The 23860-nt window shown below is 39.4% G+C and overlaps 1 protein-coding gene across 1 annotated transcript in view; it reads left to right on the plus strand.

Annotated features, from left to right (window-relative positions):
• LOC142158731 (protein-glutamine gamma-glutamyltransferase 5-like) overlaps positions 1–22003 on the plus strand; it is a 46028-nt gene extending 24025 nt beyond the window's left edge. The window contains exons 8-13 of the mRNA XM_075212970.1: positions 5735–5838; positions 9307–9552; positions 12485–12805; positions 16665–16825; positions 19359–19492; positions 21684–22003. Of these exons, the coding sequence (XP_075069071.1) occupies positions 5735–5838; positions 9307–9552; positions 12485–12805; positions 16665–16825; positions 19359–19492; positions 21684–21843 (1126 nt within the window). The 3' untranslated portion in view covers positions 21844–22003. The remainder of the gene's footprint in view (positions 1–5734; positions 5839–9306; positions 9553–12484; positions 12806–16664; positions 16826–19358; positions 19493–21683) is intronic.
• The last annotated feature ends 1857 nt before the right edge of the window (positions 22004–23860 follow it).

Genomic DNA, 23860 nt, shown 5'->3' on the forward strand with positions numbered 1-23860 from the left:
AAAATAGAAGTTTGATGCATAGAGTGCTCCAATATTGCAATAGAAAAAAATTATTAGTGGTACAACATAGAGATGGTCACTGACCCCGTATTTTGGTTTTGGTTTTGGATCTGGATTACCTTTGTGTTTTGGTTTTGGTTTTGGCAAAACCGCCCTTGCGTGTTTTCGTTTTGTTTGGTTTTATTTTGCTATTTTTTAAAAAAAATACCATTTTTTTGGTCTAAAATAACCTAATTTAGTGCTCCACCAGTTTCTTGGATAAGTGAGGTAATTCTAAAGCTAATAAATTATGAAAAAAAAAGTTTAATCCCTGGTAGGCCGTCCTTAATTCTAACACTTGCCAGCAAATTATACAGACAAACCTGGTTGTCTTTCCCCTCCATCTTTGACTATTGGCAATGTAGCTATCATCTTTGGGTGTATATTACACCCTCCACTTGTAGTTAAATAGAAAAAAAGCAGCCTGCATAGACTGAACAATATAAAACGAAATGAACAAAGGTAGTTTGGGGGACGCGTAACAGTAGTTGTGCACCACTTTTAGACTCCAAATTACTTGGTCTTGCTTGGTCAAGTGACCGTACAAAAAGAAGGCTCAGTAACATTTCTTGATCTGCCACTAATAAAGAAAGGCGAAGGTCTCATTCTTTCTTTGCCACTGCGTGTGTAGAATGGCATGTCGGCAATTTTTTTTTTATCGGCAGTTAACTTTTCCTCAGTTACACTTCTTTTTCGCTTCAACACAGTAATTTTTTTTTTTTGTGTGTGTGTTTTTTTCCCTGATTTAAAATGACTATGTACTTTTACATAGGCTTTACCAGATGACGTACTGGGAACACTACCATCAGGACTGGTGCCAGCACCTGATTGCTGATTCTGCTCATATGTGTACTGCTTTGAATTCATTTTAATGAGGCCAAAGAACTTGTAGTGCAAAATATTCAATAGATAGTGCTTCTATATATTACTTTTTGCAGCCAGAAAAATTATTGTTTCACACTGGGGAATATGAGACACCCCAAAGCACTTGATGTGCAAAATATTCAGTAGATACTGCTGCTAGATATGACTTTTTGCATCCAGAAAAAATATTGTTTCACACTGGGGAATATGGGACACCCCAATGCACTTGTAGTGCAAAATATTCAATAGATAGTGCTGCTATGTATGACTTTTTGCAGCCAGAAAAATTATTGTTTCACACTGGGGAATATGAGACACCCCAAAGCACTTGATGTGCAAAATATTCAGTAGATACTGCTGCTAGATATGACTTTTTGCATCCAGAAAAAATATTGTTTCACACTGGGGAATATGGGACACCCCAATGCACTTGTAGTGCAAAATATTCAATAGATAGTGCTGCTATGTATGACTTTTTGCAGCCAGAAAAATTATTGTTTCACACTGGGGAACATGGGACACCCCAAAGCACTTATAGTGCAAAATAATCAATAGATACTGCTGCTAGATATGACTTTTTGCAGCCAGAAAAATTATTGTTTCACACTGGGGAATATGGGACACCCCAAAGCACTTGTAGTGCAAAATATTCCAAAAAATGACTCCTCTATCCTCGCTAGAAGAATTGGTAGCAGAATTTCAATAATAATTAAAAGAATAAGGTATACAATAGTTGCTCTGTCCCTGCTCTAATGCTGCCTGTGACCTAACCCTGCTTTCTCCCTCTGTCAAATGGCGATGGATTGCAGTGGAGGTGGGTATTTATGCATTTCAAATATCGCGAGAACTGAGCTCCGAGATCCAATGATGTCACAATGACGTTTTGCCTCGATTTCGAATCCGAACAGGCGGGAGAGTACCGAGCCTGCTCATCGGATCTTGGGGAACCGAGCCTAACCATCTCTAGTACAATATAATCCAGTAACACAACAATGTTGATTTGGAGGTCTTAGAATTATTTAAGTAGAGAAAGACAATAAGGGAAGTAATTTCACCTAGTGGACCATATGCAGATTTGGTCGCAAATAGGTTTAATTTACATTTAAAAAACTGCATGTAAAAATAGCTATGTAGGATCCATATAGTTCTGCAAAAGTACCATGTCAGATTGGGTTACGCCTAGCACACATCACAGAAACTCATGTCCATGTTTTTATCCATTTGTTTTATGTGTAACAAATGCATTAGCTATTAGGCTTTAATAAAACATAAAAAAATCCTCTTTAATATTGCAGAAAAACTGTCATTCTTGTATAGGAAAAAAAAAAATATTTCTTAAACATGCACTCAAAATCGTAATATATGTCCAAGCAACAAAGAAAGCACCAATCATTGTCAGAAGAACTACAATTGCAAACAGCCAATCACAAGCTGTTTACTAGTGCTAGAGACCATCATCATTATCATCCACTATTTGCACCTGCCCCTGACCGACTGCAAATAATATGGCTTTCCCAGACATACATGTGTCTTTTTCCTGGTCTGCATCCCTTTGCAAGTGCGCAAACATGACCTTACTGTACTCGACCTACATTAAACCGCCTGAGAAAGAGATTGGGTCAGAATGTTTTTGTTTTGTTTTTTTCAGAATAGGTGTAGTAACCACATGCATGAGTAATGATTGAAAGATACCAATGTGGAGAGTGATTACAGAGGGGAGCAGAGTCAAGCAGGTGCAAAAGAAATGCCTGAGTCAAGTGCATATGTGACTGTTTGCAAGGTCTGCATCTGATCGCAATTGCATGAACAAGCCCTTAGTGTACATTGGGGAATGTTGCAATGCCCATTCACTCCACATTCCGCCCAGTCATTTGTAGGGGTCAATAGGTCTGGATATGTACAACTTGGCATTTAATGCTATTGTGTGTGGCTATTTTTTGAGCATGCACAATTCAAAAAAAATCACAAAATATGGTCAAAAACACGACTTCTGTTCCACTCTGCATGACCCCTATGTAAAGTGGACAGGACGTAGAGTGGGAGGAGGTGAAGAGAGTACATCATTATTTGTGGAATAAAATGAATAGAAGGTGCTAGTAGGTGCAAGAAATGAATACATTTGTTATACATTGATCAGGGCAGTGGACACCATTTATTTTCTTGTCGATTTTGTCCTTGAAGTAGGAAGCAAGATCTTTAGTAGTGAGAAAAGATTTAAATGTATTAAAGAGGTGTCTAGGGTTAGAAGCTCGAGTAGAGATGAGAGACAATGAAAGATTGGAAGTATATTTGTTCAGAGCATAGAACTGGTAGATAGCAGCAGTGTCAGACTGGGGCATGAAGGGCGCACCATGGAACTGCAACGCTAGGGGCCCACCAAAGGGGGTGTGGCCAGCCATCATAGAGGTGAGACCAGACACTAGAGGGTGAGTGGTCAGCCCACGAAGGACAGCTAGCACCATAGTGTAGTATATAAAGAATGCAGTGTATGTATAGAGTACACAGTCTTGACCTGCCCCTTAGATTGGGCAGAACAGTCACCAAAAATCGGGATTGTCCAACTAGACCAGGCTTGGCTAACCTGTGGCACTCCAGGTGTTGTGAAACTACAAGCCCCAGCATGCTTTGCCATTATGTATCAGCTTATTTTTGGAAGGGTTTGCTGGGACTTGTAGTTTCACAACACCTGGTGTGCCACAGGTTAGCCAAGGCTGCACTAGACTCTTTTACAGACTGTCCTACCTGTTCTTGTCACTTTTACCACCTGTGGCTGCTGGTTTCTTTAGTTGCGGCTTATCTAGATCCTGGAATGTTGGGGGCCTTATTTGGAAAAAATAATGGGTACATTTAGAAAATTCAAACCAGCCCCGGCATTAAATCAATAGGACCCACAATTAATACTTAGCCACCACCTACCACACACACATTACATTGCCACAAGCCCGCTGTGCCATCACACACACTACTGTGCCCCTTAATCACCATGCTGTGCCTCCTTATGATCACACTGTGCCCACCATTCTGCTTTTGCTCCCCCCTTCTCCTGGCCCCCTTTCATCACCCTGTGCCATGCTTCTTTGGCCCCCCTTCACATTCTGCCATGCTGCTTTGGCCCCCCTTCACACTGTGCCATGCTGACCTGGCCCACCTTCACACTCTACCATGCTGACCTGGCCCCCCATCACACTCTGCCATGCTGACCTGGCCCCCATTCACACTTTGCCATGCTGACCTGGCCCCCCTTCACACACTGCCATGCCGACCTGGCCCCCCTTCACACTCTGCCATGCTGCCTCTGCACCTTATCCATCTTTCATCCCTCTCACCATTTCCCTCAGGGCTTCTCTGCTCTTTTCTGTTTAAAAAAAAATGACAGGCTGGCTGGCTTGGGAGCGCACTCACTTATCTGTCTCCTCTGTCTGTGAAAAGCTCCGACATCATGCTCCTCTGGGTGGCCGCGGCTAGTGATGATAACAGGAAGGCAGCAGGAACTCCTCCTCCCCTGCTGAAAATGAAAAACTCCGTGTCTGGACTCTCTGCACCTGCACGGTAGTGTGCTTGTTACCGAAGTGTTGCCGCCGCCATCGCAAGTCAGGTCTTCCCCATAAGCTCCGTCTCAACAGCGGAGGGGGGCGGAGCTTCAATGCGGCCGGGCCTACCTGTGAATAGCCCGGCTGCCCAGCAGGCCATTCCTAGGCTGTATAGCAGTACAATATATCTGACGAAATCAGGATAAATGTGAGACTTTTGTGGTTCATTGTGGAACATTGAATGCATGATTAGACACTTAGGGGTGTAGATTCAACTCCTATCTATATCCATATGTAGATGCTTACTATTACTTACTCTGTGGTGGAATGAGAAGCAAGTGTAGGTTAAGTAGAGTAAGGGCAAAGTTTATGTAATTACACAAATACAAGAAGAAGCATCCACAGATACATCTATCAGTTTGCGTATATCTTGTGGGTGCTCAACCCCCTGGGTCAGTGATCCGTGCTGATCATAAGCTTGAATCTTTGTAGTGTTAATAAAAGAATTAGATAAATCAATAAATAAAAAAATGCATCTCTCTCCCTTCAAAAGTGTGTGAAGCACTAGTGCTCACAGCCTTGGCTGGATGCCGCTACTGTGGAGAAAACAGCATTGCTTCTTCATGAAAAATCCCCAACTAGCACCAGTCTGTGAGAAGCTGGGCTAGTCACACTATACCATGAAAACCTGCAGCATAAGGTTCCCGGGCATTGTGGGACACAGCCTCAGCATGTTCAGCATAGGGCTAAGTTCCCTAGAATTTGTGTAGCAATTAAAGTGCGCCCTCCCCTATAGCTAAAACCAGCCCGGTATTAATAGCAACTCCTGGCTTCCTTGTAAAGCTGCAAGAACAGGTAGGATAGATATGTATCTGGTTGTAGAACTGGTTAGCACTTGTAAAGGGCTGGGCACACCCCACAGTAGGATCACTATTCCTCCTCTAGTGGCAGGCCGATCCTGGGAGGCAGCATCTACTCCCGCCAAGATGGAGGGCGCTAAAATTACTAGTTACGGCTCTGATATTATACATGGGTATTCCAGCTATTGTCCTTTGTTATTATGCTTTTTTTTCATGTTGACTTTACTCTAGATACAAATCCTTAAAAAGCAATCTGAGGTGTTGAATATATTTTGTTACAAAAGTTATTACTCGTAGCCTCTCTAGTCATCTAGTCATGTATGTAATTATAGATTAATTTCATGGGATCGTTTTCTGTGTAACTAGGGCAGAACTTTCTGACAGCTAGGTATCTGCATATTGTTTTAACTACAAATTAAATATTATTTTCTTTTTACATAGGAATTTTCATGTCTGGAATGAGAGCTGGATGGAACGAAGGGATTTACCACCTGGGTACGATGGGTGGCAAGTATTAGATGCAACCCCCCAGGAAACAAGCAATGGTAATCTACGGACATTAAACACAACATATGCTTCTATATTGGTTTCATTAGTGAATATAGGACTGATCACACATTACCAGTTTAGTAACACTGTTTTAGGACATAGTAAGATGGCTCGCAATGAGATCCTATTCATAGCGTTTTTAAAGTTTTGTTTGCATTTAAAATACATTGCAGTCAGGGCAAGCATTACTTCTAAAGCAAACAAGGCCACTATCTGGAATGCCAGTATTTGGGGAGAACTTAAAATACTGAATTAAATCAAATGATGTCATACATTTAGTGTTTTTATTTACCCTGCGGCGTCACTGCAATGGGAGCTGCCCACCCTGGGGATATAACTATGTAGACTTATTTAAGTACACTGACCGTGGCCTGGTACGTCCCTTTCAAAGCCTCTTTCCCTGCTGCTTCTAACCTTGTATAGAGGAGGCAGTTATCAATTTTAGTCTGTGATGCTGCAGGTTTCTTCTGCTCCTCTGTGTAAGCTGGGGATGTTGCACTGAGGGGAAAGGAGGAATTATTTACAGGGGGTCAATAAAAGCAGGAATTAATTACATGCTGTGGAGTGCGGGACGAATGAATGAATTACAGAAATGCATGAATTACATGGTGGAGGTGAAGGAGGAGGGAATTGAATTGCAGGTCGATTGTCAGTATTAATAAATGCATTTTTCTACATAAACATGTTAATCCTAAACTATTGAATTATTTATATATTACACGTGCCATCATAATGAGGTGGGCAAAGGGCTGCAGCTTCCTATAGGGTACATAGTATCAGGGATTGATTGGGAAATTAAAGTGGCCCTGGAAAATATTCTGAAAGTTGTCTCATGACCAAATTGCGTGTAGGCGGGGTCAAATTAACCGAAGATGGGCCCCAGCGTGGATATGGGAGTGACCAGCATGCAAGCAGTGTAGCCATCAGTTTAGACAGTGCTAAGCCATCCTCCAACCACTTCTCTTTTCAAACACACTGGCAACGCAGTGCACACTGCTGTGTGGTGCATGTGTGTCCCCCTTAAAGCAGACCAGTATAAAGAGCGACATACCTTTCTACAGTTGGGAAAAAGTCCTGAGTACATGAGACAGTCCCTCACATTTGGGACATTTGGCAGACAGTCTTTCTCCTACCTGTTCTTGCAGCTTGCATTATTTGCTGGGGTCTTAAATCCAGTTGCTGCTTGGTCTGATTCTGCACTGTAAGAGCCCTGTTTGGAAAAGGGATAGATACTGTTCACCTACTAGAAAACAGAGCAACCAATAAACACTCTAGGACCCCCACCAGCTCCAATATTAAATCAATAACATTCTCATTTTACAAATAGGCCTATTTTCCCTTATAACATCCGATATTACATTATTAGCACCACCATTACATCAGTAAATACCCCACACACATTACATTAATACCTCCCAAAAACACACTGAAATCAGCAATACCCCTCTACATTACGGCAATCATCAATACCCTCCAAATTACACAAATATGCAATACCACCCACAATACATCAACCAGAAATACTGCATTATAACAATACTCCCACATTAAGCAATTAGCTCTGACATTACATTAATACCTCCCCTACATTACAGCAATAACCTACCACCACCCCAACACATGACACATTACCACCGGTCACCACACATTACAGCAATACCACCACCTCCATACATTAGATTAATAACATACCAAGCCCGCGCCCTATATATATATATATCACCACCACTCCCACAATGCATCACAGCAATGCACCACCACAACACATATGTTATCATCATCATCATCATAATATATTTATATAGCGCCACCAATTACACAGCCAGTCATTCACTGAAGTCCCTGCCCCATTGGAGCTTACAATCCAAATTCCGTAACACACACACAAACACATGATGGTTAATTTTGTCAGTAGCCAATTAACATATAAGTAAGTTGTTGGATTCTGGAAGGAAACCGAAGCACCCAGATGAAATCCACGCAAACACAGGAACAACATGCAAACTCCACACAGATAAGGCCCTGGGCAGAAATCAAACTCATGATGGTGGTAATGTGTTATGGTGCTGCCCATAACACATTACAGCAATACTTCCCCCACCATACATTATTTACAGCATTACCACCACCACTCTCAGTACACTTTACAGCAGTGTTTCTTAACTCCAGTCCTCACACACCCCCAACAGCTCATATTTTAAGGATTTCTTTTTGTGGAAACCAGTGGGATAATTATTGACCCAGCCAAGTAAACTAAGTCACCTCTTCATGACCCAAAGACCAGATGGATTACTGGAGACTGAGGCCACGAGCCAGGCAGACAGAAGACAGAGATTATTAGCCAGAATGAGCAAAGCCTGAGACTGTGAGCAGTAGCAGCACTGACAGGCAAGAAAGAGAGCAGTCCTTACCAGGGCCGTCTCTTCCATAGGGCACGATGGGCAGGTGCCCGGGGGCACTGCAGCCCAGGGGGCCCGTCAGAAGCAGCTAAAAAAAAAAGTTCCTGAAAAAAAGAAGAAGACAATACTTACCTTGCTCTCAGCTGGCGATCCGGCTCCCTCACTGGTCTCCTCCTCCGTGCGGCGCTCACAGTGCATGTCGGGCTTGACATCATCACGCCCGCCCCACATCCATTGCGGAGCGCAGCACGGAGGAGGAGACCAGTGAGGGAGCCAGATTGCCAGCTGAGAGCAAGGTAAGTATTTTCTTCTTCTTTTTTTCAGGAACTTTTTTCTCTCGCTGCCTCTGACGGGACCCCCTGGGCTGCAGGGCCCATATATATAATCATTTATTTTTTTTTATATATATATAGTGGCCCCGGTGCACTGCTTTGCCCGGGGGCCCCAAATGTTGTTAAGAGGGGCCTGGTCCTTACACACAACAGGAGATAAAGGTGAGAAAGGTACTGAGGAGGCAGCTGCAGGTAAGAACCTATTGCACACACAGACTATATACCAGAGCCATGTTAGAGGAAAGGTGAACATTGGTATTATGGATGGGTCAGAGCAACCTGAGAGGAGTGTAGTTTTTTTTTTATCGTGAATCTATTTTACAAATAATAAATCTGAAAAATACAAACAATATTACTACATCCTGCAATTTTTGCATCTGCCCCATATAGTAATTTATATTAAGACTCTAACAACACTTAAATATAGCTGCAGGCAATATGTCTGACACACTGACAGAAATGACTGCCACTTGCTGATTAGATGAGGGTTGAGATCAAACAATCAGGAACCGGTTGTTATTTATACCAATTTATTATATCCTTTAGTTTTCAGATAGCTATCCTACAGTCTTCCAAGTCTATGTGAGTGTGTGACCAGCTGCTTCACACAAACATCGGAGATCCCAGAGGAGTGTACCTCATTGGTGTATTAGTCTAGGGCAAGTTAGGGGAATATGTTGTGCCCGTATCTATTAAGATGGAACCCCTTTAATATGTATATTTGTTGTTTCAGGTATATATTGCTGTGGACCTGCTTCTGTAAAAGCCATTAAAGACGGAGATATTCATCTGAAATACGATTGTCCTTTTGTGTTTGCTGAGGTCAACGCTGACGTTATCAAATGGTTTATTAGTCCTGATAAATCAAAACAAGAAATGTTTTTCAATGACAGTAAAAATATTGGAAAACATATCAGCACTAAAAATGTTGGGAATAATGAAAGAATGGATATTACTGATAGTTACAAGTATGATGAAGGTAAATGTAATGTATTTGAAGTTGAGCACTGTGATATTAAATAATAATTTATTATAGAGCTTTGTTATACAGGACCTTAATTATCTTTGTGACTATGTGCAGTGATAAGGATGCAGATAAGAGTACCAGCAGTCTCAGTGTCCAGATTTTATTAGTGATATACATCCTTTTAATGAGTTTACTGTTGTAAATGTATCTATATTATTAGTAACAAAATATGTTGGAAATTCGGAACTTGTACAAAATAATATCAAAACATTACTAGGTAACTAGGTAAATTAGGTAACACTAGTATAATAGATTTTCAAAGAGCAAAAGATGGTGACCCATGTATTTTGTTCCTGACTAATAATTTAAAAAATCCTAATCTATAAAAAGTTTTTTCCAAATATATCAGAATTATTTTTATCATTAGTATTTTTATATATGTACCCCATTATCACTGTGTTTGTGTGGTGTTGAGGTACATAGGTGGGCAATGCACTTCCTCACATGCAATTTCCTCTGCCCTGGCTAGCTCTTGGGTGCAGGCATAAGTGACCAGAGGTCCCCCGCACATGTGGATTTTACAGCAATGTCTGCTAAGTAGTGACACAGGTGTTGTTGCATGGTGGTGTAATGCAATAGTTCTTTGCAGCAAGATGCCAGACCATCTCTATATTGCAAAATATACAATCTTTGCGCACCCGGGCAGATAGTTGGCACCACAAAAGCAGTATAAGGAAGGATTCTACAGGCCTGGTGGTATGGTAGAAAGGCAAAGGTCCCCCCAGTAGTGTTGAAATAAAACAAGGAACACAGGGCAAAAACTGCATAAACAGGTGGGTTTATTCTCTTTGTTGTGGCAAAAGCCATTACCACAACAGTAGATAAGTAGCGCCAGTGTAGAGAAGTAATAACACGATACCATGAACATGCAATATTATTCAACATATCACAAAATAAATAACATTTCAGGAATTTTGGTTCGACAATATGCAGACATAAATCGACAGAATACATAGGTCACTGAATAAATATATCCCACTTTAAATTTAGCCATTGTGTTTCAGTGAAATGGATTTCACTGGATAGATACTTTAGGAGATAACCGGTTACTACAAGTTAATTAGACCATTACACTAAATGCTGTGGCAGTACAATTATACTTATCAGACAAAAATCAGTAGAGATGCAATAAGGATTAATCCAGCTTGTTCAAGTTAGATGCTTTCTAGTTCACTTTATGATAAACAGAACCCAAGGGGGTAAATTCTAATCCACAGGTTTAACCGAAGCTTAAGCTGACACATGAAGCTTATTTACTTGTACAAGGTGAAATCAGTAATTAACTTGATTGTGTGCCAATGTGGGACAGTATATTGGGGTCTTATTGCCCGTATTCAATAGGTGGTGGCAAACCTGAAGTGTGTGGGGGTGTGAGCGCTGTTTGGGGGCGATTCAGTCGGTCTATAACCTCTGTGATAGGTAGAGAGAGACTGCGGGCTGGAATTGTGTAAGACCTCATACAGCAAACACCCTAAAGTCACGGCATCTAAGAGCGTTTTCGTGACAAACATAGTTTGATGGCTCACTTAAACAACTTGAATATAGCAAAGCAAAAGAAACTTATCTTTCATCATTTGAGCCCTGCTGACACCTCATGGGCAAAGGCAAGTTAGGTATTTTCCTCTACTGCAAAGGTGCTTCTTTCTGGGCTGGCTGCAAACATCCCTCAGGATAACAATACAGCCATAGCATTCAGTGGCTCTTTGTGGGAAGATCCTCAATTAGCTCAGCCACCAGTCACACACATCACTTCTCCCTCTAGCCAGTCCATTTTTGTTTCCTCCCCTTTTTCCCCTAGAATCTCCTGGAACCTACTAGTTCATTTACTGCAGTTAGCCCATCCCAAAATAGCAGATGCAATTTGCATTTAACTTCCCAGAGGCACTCTGGGGAACTGTAGTTTTCTGAATGAGTGCATACAGTAATATACCTGTGATTTGCAGGTTATTACATTTGTGTATACCCCTTTTCCTCCAACACCATACTTGGGTTGCAGATAATAAAGTAACTATATGCATATACTGTCTCCTCCTGCACAGTACTTAATGGTTGACAGCTTTCACTTACAGAATTTACTTCTACTCCTCCTGCACAGTGCTTAAAGGGGTGACATGGTTATGATAATAGGACAGTCCTATTTCAAGTGGAGCCGCAGTATACATCCATTCTTTCTCAGCAGTGTTTCACTCACCCATCCTCTGTGGGGGTAAAATCTCTCACTCGGCTCTGTCACTATCCTTGATAGAGTTCTATCAGCCCTGCTCATCCCTCCTCTGTGGGGTTAATACATTACATGTTTGGACTCTGACACTTTCCTCTTCAATGTACACAACGCTGCATCTCTGTTCCAAGCAGGATGTCTCTGGGTTCATTCACTCAGACACTGTGCCTCTCAGTTATAGTATTGTAATGTGAGGTAATGTGTACATTCCCCTTGACTGAGCTCTCCTCTCTCTCATTCTGTCACAATCTGAGGAAAATTCTACTCCAAATCTGTCCCATTTCTCTTATATTCTCCCTGTCATGAGGTAACCAGGCCCTTGGGGCAGAAGGCCTGCTCACCAAATTGCAACATGAATCCCGGAACCTCCTCCCCTCCATCCTGGGTCCCTGGTTGTCACCCTCTCACCACGCTCATACCATAAATCACATATATATTTATAAGGAATCACTAAGCATCTTATGTGGTCATGATGATTATGCACTAAACAATTAGAGACATCATAAAACTATTTGGGGCCTAAAGAGTTCAGATAAATATATTTGCCAGTGTCCTTGTTTTCACACTGTTTATTAATTTCTTCCTTTAACATATATTTTTACCATATTTCTATTAGTAGTCTGTTTGCAACTCTGTACAGCTAATCTATCATATTTCTGCTAGGATCAAAAAAAGAAAGACTTGTGTTTAAAAAAGCACTAGACATGAAGAACAAACCAGTTACTGAAGACCCCAAAAGCGAATACCCTGACAGACCTTCTCCAAATCCTCCTCTTAGAAGGATTGGATTAAATTTGAAGCTCAAGTTAAAAGAGCCTCCTGTTTTTGGTCAAGATGTCCAGCTAATTGTTTTGATTACAAACCTGACTCCTCAAAAGAAAAAGTTAAACATTAATATCAACGCTCAGACAATGGAGAATAATGGCTCAAACATGAAACTGATATGGCAAAAATCTGATTTTATTAAAGTAAAACCCAATGGAGGTAAGTTATGTTTCCTTGTAAAATGTTATCAAAAAATATATGAAGACAGCAGTGATCTGCATATTTGCTACTAGATAGCTCATACTTGCCAAATTCCAGGAGAACCTGGAGCAGAGGTCATGTGACATGGGGTCGGAGGGAGCTTGATGGCGCTACTGCGTCACCATAGCTACGCCCCCTGCTAAGAAATGCTAAAATTCATGGCATTTAAAAGCAGGGGGCGAGGCTCGATGGCGCAAAATCGCGTCATTAACCCCCGCCCCCATCACTTCTGGGAGAATGCCTGCGCTCCCCAGTATCCGAGAGGACTCCCCATAATTCGGAGCCTCCTGGAAATTCCAGGAGAGTAGGAAAGTATGAGATAGCTATATAAGACAGTACTAGTCTCCCCTAATAGGATCATGGTCCAAAACAAAGAATCAGCTCTCATCTTGTCTTGTAAATAGCAATGCATTGTCACAACATTAAAAACTAACTTCTGTGGCCCAATGATTACAGAAAAATATAATGTACTTGTTTGTATTTGCAAGCAATATTTTTTGGATACAAATAAAAGACAGCTTAGGCTTTAATATACATTTTAGTTAAATATTTCTGTAAATGCCATCTTGCAAATACAAATGAAATTAAGAGGCTATTCTAAATGACAGTTTATGTTTTTAAAATCAAGGAAATATATTTTCTATCTTTAAAATTTAATTTAGCTATAAATCAGTTTATTACTTTGTTAGTTAATTGGGGGTACATTAGCTATGCAGCGGTTTCGTAGAACTGCTGATTACTGGCCATTTGAAGTCATTTTCTTCAACTGTTAATTTTATTAAAGACAAAACCCAATGAACTTTGTCTTTAATAAAAGTGCCATTTTAAAAAATGACTTGAAAGCACCAGGAATCGGCGGTTCTATGGAACGCATAGTAAATATACCCCTTATTCTCTAAACAATACCTAACTTTTTCACACCATGAAGTAGACATGGGTGGAATTACATCTGTTCAACTATCATTTGTCTAAAGGATATGGAATATAAGGGGAAGATTCAATTGCTGACGATGTGCTGTGCACATTGCCAGCCATTGCAGTAGGAATCTCCACTCATTTTTGTGCGCACTGCTATGGGGTGCAGAAAATGAGCGGAGATTCCTGTAAATCTCAAATGCGAGGTGTCTCCGTGGACGATCTGACAACTAGTGCCGAATTGAATCTACCCCTAAGACATTAAGGAACTCTTTCCCTGATACCCTTCCAATTGGATGTAAGGAATGCATGCTGAATAAGTTACCAGCCATGTGACTTTGTTTTATACTGCACAGCAGCAGCTTCAGTAGACAAATAAAACATTTGGTGATTTGGTGACCTGTTGGTCGTCAATCGCATGCTGCAGCAAGCTGGATGTTCGCACTTGGAAGTGTCCTGATGCATTGAGTTGCAGTAACTGCATGATCTTGGACTTTATATATATTTGTCCAAAGCAAGCAAGATTTGTGTACAGAGAACAAAAACACAGATGACGGTTTTAAAATGTGCTAGTTATTTTAGTTTTCAGTTTATATTACATTTTGTTTTACTAAACTAAAAATTTAATTAATGAAAATTAATCATTACTTAAATATGTTTCCTCTGATTTACATTTGACAGGACTCCATAGTGGAGTAATTTGTTCTTTTATTTATAGATCGTTTGATTAATTTAATTTATTTTTTTATTTCCCAAATAAATATGATTTATAGAGATATTTTTGCCAAAGATTATACAAATATTTTTATGTATTTATAAAGATGTATCATCCGGAGTGTATTTAGGTGTGTATGTATACCTCTAATGTATTTATCTCTCTAAAGGCCTGATTCATCAAGGCATGTATCTGCCGATTTTGAGTGTACCATACGCAAAATCATTCTGCGCATGCGCAGAACCGTGAACACAGTCCTATTAGCTCCTTTTTTCTACGCAAACAACACTTACTTCAGCTTACATTTTGCTGTAATCAATGTACAGTAGTAGCATGCCAAACTGAAGCGCACGTTGTCATGTCTGAATCAAGCTTTCAAAGTTACTTGTTGTTCTGCCGTATCTCTTGCTCCAGCTACAGGGCTAGTCTAATACCAAATCTTTAGTCATTACAGTCTCAAATGTATGCTATAACTTGTGTTTAGTCAAAGAAGGAAAAAAGGGAGAATCAGCGCTCCTGTGGGTGGTGTTGGAGATAGGAGTTGAAATGCTGCCGTCTATACTCTTATGAAGGTAATCCGGAACCTTCAAACTTAATAGGAGAAAAAGATTGAGCGGGTATTTGGCGCAAAAGGGGGAAGGGAAGAGTAAAGAAGGGTGGGGAGGAGTGGGTATTTGCAGGGAATGTACAGTTTTGTCAGTTATAGCGTGTGAGAGAGTTGTAAAATGTCTGCAAATCCAAATGTAAAGTAAATGGGGTATTACACTATGCGCTCAAAATACGGTTGTAGTGTAGTTGCAATGAGAGATGTGTTACTGAAAATGAGCAGGCGAGGGAGATAAAGCATACAAGTTTACAGACACCAGTCAATTGGGATTTGTTTTACATGTTTCATATGCAATATCACTCTATGACCAGGGCCTGATTAAGGGTCACAGCCGCCCTAGGCTGCTACACCAGTTTCCGCCACCCCCCCCCCCCAACCACTGTGTGTGTAAATGTATATATATATATATATATATATACTTTACAATTTTGTATATATATATATATATATATATATATATATATATATATATACACACACACACAAATATATATATATATATATATATATATATATATATATATATATATATATACAAAATTGTAAAGTATTAATTAATGCATAAAACAAACTTCATTCTGCACTTCATCTATTACTTAATCTTGTAGCGTAGACTACCTGTTTTTCTTTTTTGCTTGTTCTTGGAGCGTTGTCAGTTGGCCGGCTTCTAGAAACTTGGAGTATTGTATTTAAAATGTGCAAATATTGTATTATAGTGCACAACCGTAAAAAAGCATGCTAGTTGTGCTAGCGCCCCAGGCTGCAGCCAGATCAGCCTAATGGTTGATCAGGTCCTGTCTATGACTGATCTCTATCAAGTGTTTGTATAATTTTAGATGTTTTATGGTATGCACATTGGTAAGCTTTATCTCCTTCGTCTGCTCATTTTAGCACATCTCTCATTGCAACTACACCACAACCGTATTTTGAGCGCATAGTGTAATACCCCATTTACTATTTTCACTACCTTTGGATTTACCAACACGCTATAACTAACAACATTATACATTCCCCCGCAAATACACACTCCTCCCCACCCTCCTTACTCTTCCCCCTCCCCCTTTTGCGCAAAATACTCACTCTATCTTTTTATACTATGACGTGTTTGCAATCAGAAGCAACTTTGAAAAAAGATTTGAAATTCAGTAGACATTAACAAAATACTAATAAATGCATTTCTTAAATAAAAAAAATGTAAAAAAAACTTTTTTTTCCATTTTGTCATTAATGCCTTTTTTATTAACTCTCTTTTATGAATGTATATTCCACATCGGCATTGGACGTATCCAGCTGTATAGTAGAGCACAGGAGACCTACACCCAAATTCAGAAGCGCACGTATCATGAGATCCGTGTCTTCACGAATTTGGGAGTGCACAAAGCCGAAATTCATGCATTTTAAATCAAACACAGGTAGCGCCATCACATTTTAAATTTACCTCCCCCTCCGATATAAAATGATTTTCCTAAGGTTCAAAGTCATTTTTTTTGCTTTATTTTCCTTAATGAATCAGGCCCAGTATGTGTGCTTTGATGAGTTAGGCCTTAACTGTACAAAACGTGTTTGCTTCTTTTCCTCAGAGTACACTGCTCTACACCTAATTCCTTATTCAGTATACAAGATATTCCTCAGTGACAGCAATCTCTTGAAAGTCTCTGCAGTGGGAAAATTGACTGACACGATGGAAAAGCTTTTGGTTGAGAGAAAAATCACGTTAGATTCTCCTGTCCTGCAGGTTGAGGTATGTGTTTAAGTGAACATGTTATCCAGTTGTGTTGTGCAGTGTTTCTTAGGGTTGAAGCGCTGTATAGTATCCGAAAAATTATTTGAAGAATAATATTTTTTTTCAAGACTCTACAAACACAATAAAAAACACATAATACTAGATCACATAATCCAAGTTGGTTACACACTGCTTCTGTGCTCAGCTCACTTGCACTTTACTACACAAGAATAAAGTCTGGTATATCTATCTACATGCATTTTTATTTATTCTGCAACTGTTTACGTGTGCACATACATAGTACATCATAATCTGCAGTCACTTGGAGTGCAACAATTTTTTTCAAAGCTAGACCTCAGGAACATAATATATAAATGTCAAAATTATGTACAGACTCTTGGGCTAGATTTACTAAACTGCGGGTTTGAAAAAGTGGGGATGTTGCCTATAGCAACCAATGATATACTAGTTATCATTTATTTAGTACATTCTACAAAATAGCTAGATTCGGATTGGTTGTTGTAGGCAACATCTCCACCTTTTCAATCCCGCAGTTTAGTAAATATACCTCCAGGAGAGGGAACACATCACATATTTCTCTCTCTATAATAAGTAGTCTCACCATAAGGACCTGATGCAGAGTTGGCAGAATAGCAGCCTAGACAAGATGCATGTAAAAGGAAGTATATTTAATGGCATTATGTTTGCCCATCCCTACACTCCCCTCTTCTGCCTCTCCAGTCATAAGGAGTAGCAAGTGTAAGAAAGAAAGAAATCTGCATATGGACATGTGGTGTGCATGAGCAGTACAGAGTTGAATGTTGTACGCTAATATACCAGACGTACATCCAACTCTGCATCAGTGTTTATAAGACATGCTCAAACTATTCAAGCCAGTTTGAAATTGAATTGATTTGGCCCAATGGACTGAAACTTTTGGTCAAGCCAATCTCAAATATATTTAACATGGTGCATATTTTAGAACTGCTAAGCTGTTAGTTTGAAATTGCAGTTCCCATTCACAGCTAGCAGTTAAAAGAAGTTAGACTATAAAATGTTGTCTTCCCTGTCTGTTTGAGTGTAAATGGCTACATTTGAGCGATTTTTAACTTTTTTTTTATTGAACATCACACATTTTTGTCTAGGTTTTTGAAGTTTTATTTTGCATGGGAAAATACTACAAAAATACCATACAATGTTGCCATTTCAGCTCAAATAAGATACTTTCGTAATGGCTGAACCCATTAGCTTTGCTCGAATTTAGCTCTAAAAGTTTAGTCTCTCTTGAGAATACTTATTACAATTTTTTTAACTTTAGAAGTTCCAGAACCATTTTGAAACAAAATCAGGCATTTCTAGTTTTTACAAGAATTCCATCCTATTCCATTTATGGTAGAGTAGTAAATAATTTACTGGAGACCAGTAATAATAAAAAAAACAGGAGTTTTAGTTTCATACATTTGCAAATATATGTAGAAGCCATCACCCAGGTGTTTCTGCTAATAGGATGGTTCTGCAGTGCTAGAACTTTAAAGTGTTCACAAGTCAGATGGAAAAAAGAGGAGAGTGGGAACCTTCAATGCTTTAGTGGACAAATAATAATATTAATTAAAAATTATTGCAAAGCAACTAACCATGTCACTTTAGCAGACTGTCAATGTTTTGTAGAAGAATTCATAAACCTAGTAGCTAGTATATAATACACAACTGGTGTTGTCTTATTAGTGAAAACATATTGAGAACTGGAAAGTACAATCTGAATAATTCTGAATATTAAATAAAAATATCTGAAAATGGAATAACAACATATTATGCACTGGGGAAAAATCAGGAAAAAATTGACGATGATGAACACGCTTTTATTATAGAATATAGTTGTGTCATTATGACATGATGAAATGAGCTGTGAATTAAAATGTAGTTCAAATAGAATTGTTATTTCTCTGAGTTTACAATAAATATCAATGAAGGAAAGGTGAGGGTCTCCAGGGAAGCTGCTCCAGAAATCTTCAACAAATACATCTTAAAAAATCCAATTAAAATGAGAAAAAGAATATTTAAAAAATAATCACAATGTTAGTGAATGTCCTAGAATGACCACTGTGGGCTTGACACATGCAACCTCTCAAAATGACATGGATGGTGTTAACTGAGCGTTAGTAAGATTATGTTGTGAATGCATTTGATGTGTTTATAGTATTCACCCATAATAATTACAACAATAGAGTAAGCATGCAGCGCTACAAATATAATGACATTTACTGCCTGAGTCCTCACCAGCTTAATCATGACCATCCCACTGCATTTATTAAAATTCCCTTCTTTTGCATGGCACCTATTTATTAATATTTAAACCTACTCTGCTAATAGGACACTGCACATTTCCCTAATTGTTACATTTTACAGATAAAACCACAAGATGGGGAAAGAGAATCATGTTAGTAAGCTCTGGCACTGTGTGGCACAGAGGCAACCAATAATGTCAAATAAGTCAGCAATGTACTGTTATAGCCTTGCTCCTAAAATTGAAATGTATGTTTTCCTTTTACAGACAAATGAAAAGGCAGTAGTGCATGCTCCACTTACAGTCACAGTTAGATTCACCAACACGTTATCTGAGGAAATAAGCGATTGTGCGTTGGCATTGGAAGGTGCTGGACTAGTGAATGGATTGCTTGAAAAAGAGTAAGTCACATGAACTATATATGCTGATCCACAGAGCATACAATGGGGATGAGATTCTGGTTTTCTGACATCTCCGGACAAATGATAAAAAAAAATAGCTAAGACCAAATGGCGCCAAGTTTGTTAATGAACTAGTCAATTCCTCTTTTGTTAATTTAAATATAAGGCACGCACCATTTTGTGTTGGCTTTTACAGTTCCGCTGCAAAGTAAGAATTATGGGCTTCATGTAAGGTCATGCTTATGTCCAAAATGAAAGTCCAAAATTAGCTATTCCATACTGCGCATGTGCAGGAGAAAGGAGTATTTATCTCCTAGTTGCACCTCTCTACAAGAGAAAGGTGGAATGGGGGAGGGAAAGGGTGGGCTGCCTAAGCCTGTGTTTAGTAAGGGCATTTCAAGGGCACCTTGCTAACTATGTATAGTAGGAAGCAGACGCAGACATGTCTCTTAGGAGGCAAATCTGCTGTGCTTCCTTTCCCCCGGAGCTCACTAGCACGGACCTTGTGTAGGCTGGAATTTTCAAAATCATGGGTGAGAAAAGCATGGGGTCCCACTAAAAATGGCTAATACCAACACTAAGCTATGCCAGCCTAGGCTGGTGGCACCAAACCCAGCATGGAATCCCGATGCCATAACCAGCCCTTGGTCGGTCAGCACTGGGCTGAATTCCCTATGGGGATTAGGCCAACAAATGTGGACATTCATCACTGAGTTGTAATTTTTGTCAGATTATTTACATTTATATTTAAATCTATGCTATGTGAGCAGATTGTCGCCTATACAACCCGGCAAGCCTACAGCATCTCAGTTATTCAGAATAATGACAGAGTGGAGGGAAGAGGGTATGTGCATTTATCTGTATTGCAAAATTACAGAGAAAGCCAATCATCTTAAATAGAAGGTATTCCTCCTTTCTTAATGTACTTAAGACAGTGCTTTTTTTGTAAGAAAAAAGGGGCCGGAACTCACCTCTTTCTGCCCCCTCATTTTTGTGTAGCCCTCTCTTTCTGCCCCCGTCGTTTTTCTGTAGCCCTCTCTTTCTACCCCCTCATTTTCTCTAACCCTCTCATTTTGCCCACTCATTTTTCCATAGCCTTTTTTTTCTGCACCCCTTGTTTTTCTGTAACCCTATTTGTGCCCCCCTCATTTTTCTGTAGCCCACACTTTCTGGCCCCTCATTTTTCTGTAGCCCTCTTTCTGGCCCCTCGTTTTTTCTGTAGCCCACTCTTTCTGCGCCCTCCCCCACTTTCTGTAGTCTGTACTTCTTTTCTCAATTCTCTGCTTGATCGCGGCGCCTCTCACTGGCAGCATCGTGACGTCACAACTCAGCAGGAGCCGGAAACCCACTAAAATGCGATGCTGCACTGTAGCAGCACCGCAAATAAAAAAATAAAAATTGTTAAAAAGTTATTTAAACTTTGAAAAGCACTGACTATAGATATTTACACACAAAAATTGCAGCATTACCCGGTAATTTCATTTTACCTCTGTTTAAAGCCCAATTTAACTTCTCTATTCTAAAAATGAAACAAACCAGCCTATTGGGGTATCCCAGAAACAAATAAATGCTAAAATGCAAAGTGAATAAAAGTAGTGTTTATTGTAATAGACAAGACATAATAACATGGAGGGAATATACTTTGTAAACCAGAATTGCAGTATTCCAGCCAAAACCAAAAATGTTATTTTGGTTAGAGTTAAACTTATCTTGGGTGGGCGTTACCCAGATTCAGAAGGCCCCCATGGACTCAATCAGTCCATTGCTGAACACCTCTCTCCCATTACTGGCTTTCTGATACCAGCAGCCCATAGTGTTAGCAATTTACTTAAGAGCTTTTCAAAATCAAAGCCTTAGTAGGAAACACTCCTGCAGTTCTGGAGCATGGAGGATATGGTAGATTGCCACACCAATGATAAGTTTACATTTGCATTTTTTCATATCTTCGTATTTTTAGTATGGCATAGAGTAACCCTTTAAGGCCGTTTAAAACCTTGAAATACTTAGCCTTATTATACCTACATGTTTTTATATAGAAAAAAAATTATGTGATATTATTCCTATTTTAGTCTGTGACACATAACATTGGGAAAAATGTTAGCCTAAGATCTGGAAAATAGTGCTAAGAATTCTATTTTTACTTGAATAAAGCTACTTTTCTATTATTCATGTAATTATGTTCCTTTTACAGGCTGGGGACTCTGAAACCTGGGAAAGCACTTACAACCCAGTTTGAATTGATGCCATACAAAAGTGGGAACAAGATGCTGCAAGTGCTCTTCATCAGTGATAAGATCAAATACATCAGAGAATACATTGATATCATTGTTTTACCACTTCCTAGTATCTAATCTGCACAATGTATTATGCAGATTATTAACTATTTCAAACACAACATTTAATCTGTTTATTAAAATCAGAGTATATATTATGACTTCATGTACTGGCTATCTATTAATGGTGTGTTTGCTTTTTTTATCTAGTTAGAATAAAGACACATTTTTATGCTGATCCTTGAGTTTTTAAAGAATTTTTTATAATAACCCTTTGAAAATATTATGAAAGAACTGAAACTTTTCCTTCTCAAAGAATTAGTAACCCCAAAAATATTTGTGCTTTGATAAAATGTAAATTGTGTTGCGATTTCCTTTCTCTTATTTAAATCAGAGCATTTCAAGTTTGGAGCCTTCTCTTGCTTATTTTCGCAGGGACACAAACCTAGAAATATTATTATTATTAATCTTTATTTATAGGGCACCATATGAGGTCTGCAGCGCCGTACAGAGGACAAAAAACAAGACAATACATAGTATAACAATACAATAGAGTAAACAAATAACAGTACAACTCACAACACAGCTACTGATAGTCTGGAGAAAAAAATTATAGGTAATGAGAACAGGAGGGAAGAGGGCCCTGCTCACTAGAGTTTACAATCTAAAGGGAAAGGGTCAAACAAATTACTGACAAATGGGGTGAGCCAATGTAAGGGGATCTGAGGACAAGTAGCAAGAGATGGAGGATGAAAGAGGGTGAGGTGGTTAAGTGGACTGGTGGGCTTTTTTAACAGGTTGGTTTTCAATGACCATTTGAAATTATACAGGCTAGGGGATAGTCTGATAGAACGAGGGAGATCAATATGTGATATGATAGATGTGATATGCCCCCTCAGGAACGTAGACCCAAGTCCTTTGACATTAGAATTGTTAGTTTGCCTCAGAAGTATATGGCTCAGCCCTGTGGCTTGCTTCCCTTTTTACCAATGTTCATCCTGTACTTTTTCTTGCCATTAGCATTTCCTGCCATAATGCATTTATAGTCTTTGGTATTTCTGTTCTTGCTCCATCTGTGATCCCTGTCTTCTGTGCAACACAATCATGTGGTGTGGTTCTGCAGTTTATCCACCTGTCTGTTTACACCTGTGTTAACATCTCTGTCTATATTCTGGCACCTGCGCTAGCCCCAGTGGAGTTTCCATAGGCACTGTGTATTAAAACTTGGTGGTAGCTAAGTGCTGGAGGTCTTCTTCTAAAGGAAAAGGTTATAAATGGTACAAGAGCATGCTGTGTTCAAGCCTTTGTGTACTGGTTGTATTGTTCAGAAGTAGTAATCTTCGCGTGGCTGACTTTTTTGCCAATATGGTGAAGCTCAAATTGTTTTGTATTATGCAGAGCTTATTAAAACCAATGCCTAAAGGGATTAGTCACATTTGGACAACCCTCACTCTCCAGCAAAGCAAATCGTTTGAAGCTTATTTTCTTGTGACAGATCCACTGAAGGCAAAGTATTACAATCCATCCATTTCACTCCAATAGAGCTCCAAAAAATAAATGTCAAACATATTGATACTATCAAAAGCATCAAAAGGAAACACACACATCTCGGATATTTAACATGTTGGCTGTCCTTCTTTCTATGTAAATGAAGTCAAAATTCAAACAAACAAAATAATAAAACAACATATGAACATAAGAAACAGCACACAAATTCACCTTGTCTTGTGAACCATAGCACTTTTTATTTGGGAGTTAAATTTTCCAAGTTGTTCTTTCCTTGCCCCTATGTATACTTTTATATTGTGATACAGTCTACTCTACACCTGGAGTTGGGGGTCAAACAGAAATTCTACTGTGAGGATCTAGAGCAACAGACATGTACATCAAACTAGAGATTTGCACAAAATTCAGGGTATATTGACTTCCTCAGTGGAGAAGTGTAAGACTTCTACCCTCTTAAGCCACCAGCCAATACTAGTCTGAATTTGAGCCTTTAGATAGGCCCAAACCGTTCTTTATGAGGAATTGGTAGGACTTCCTCCTGACTCCTAGGAGGTTAACCCTTTCCTCAGATGTGGCAGTTTCTCACCCT

The sequence above is a fragment of the Mixophyes fleayi genome, chromosome 5 (genome assembly GCF_038048845.1).
Source record: "Mixophyes fleayi isolate aMixFle1 chromosome 5, aMixFle1.hap1, whole genome shotgun sequence".
NCBI lineage: Eukaryota > Metazoa > Chordata > Amphibia > Anura > Limnodynastidae > Mixophyes > Mixophyes fleayi.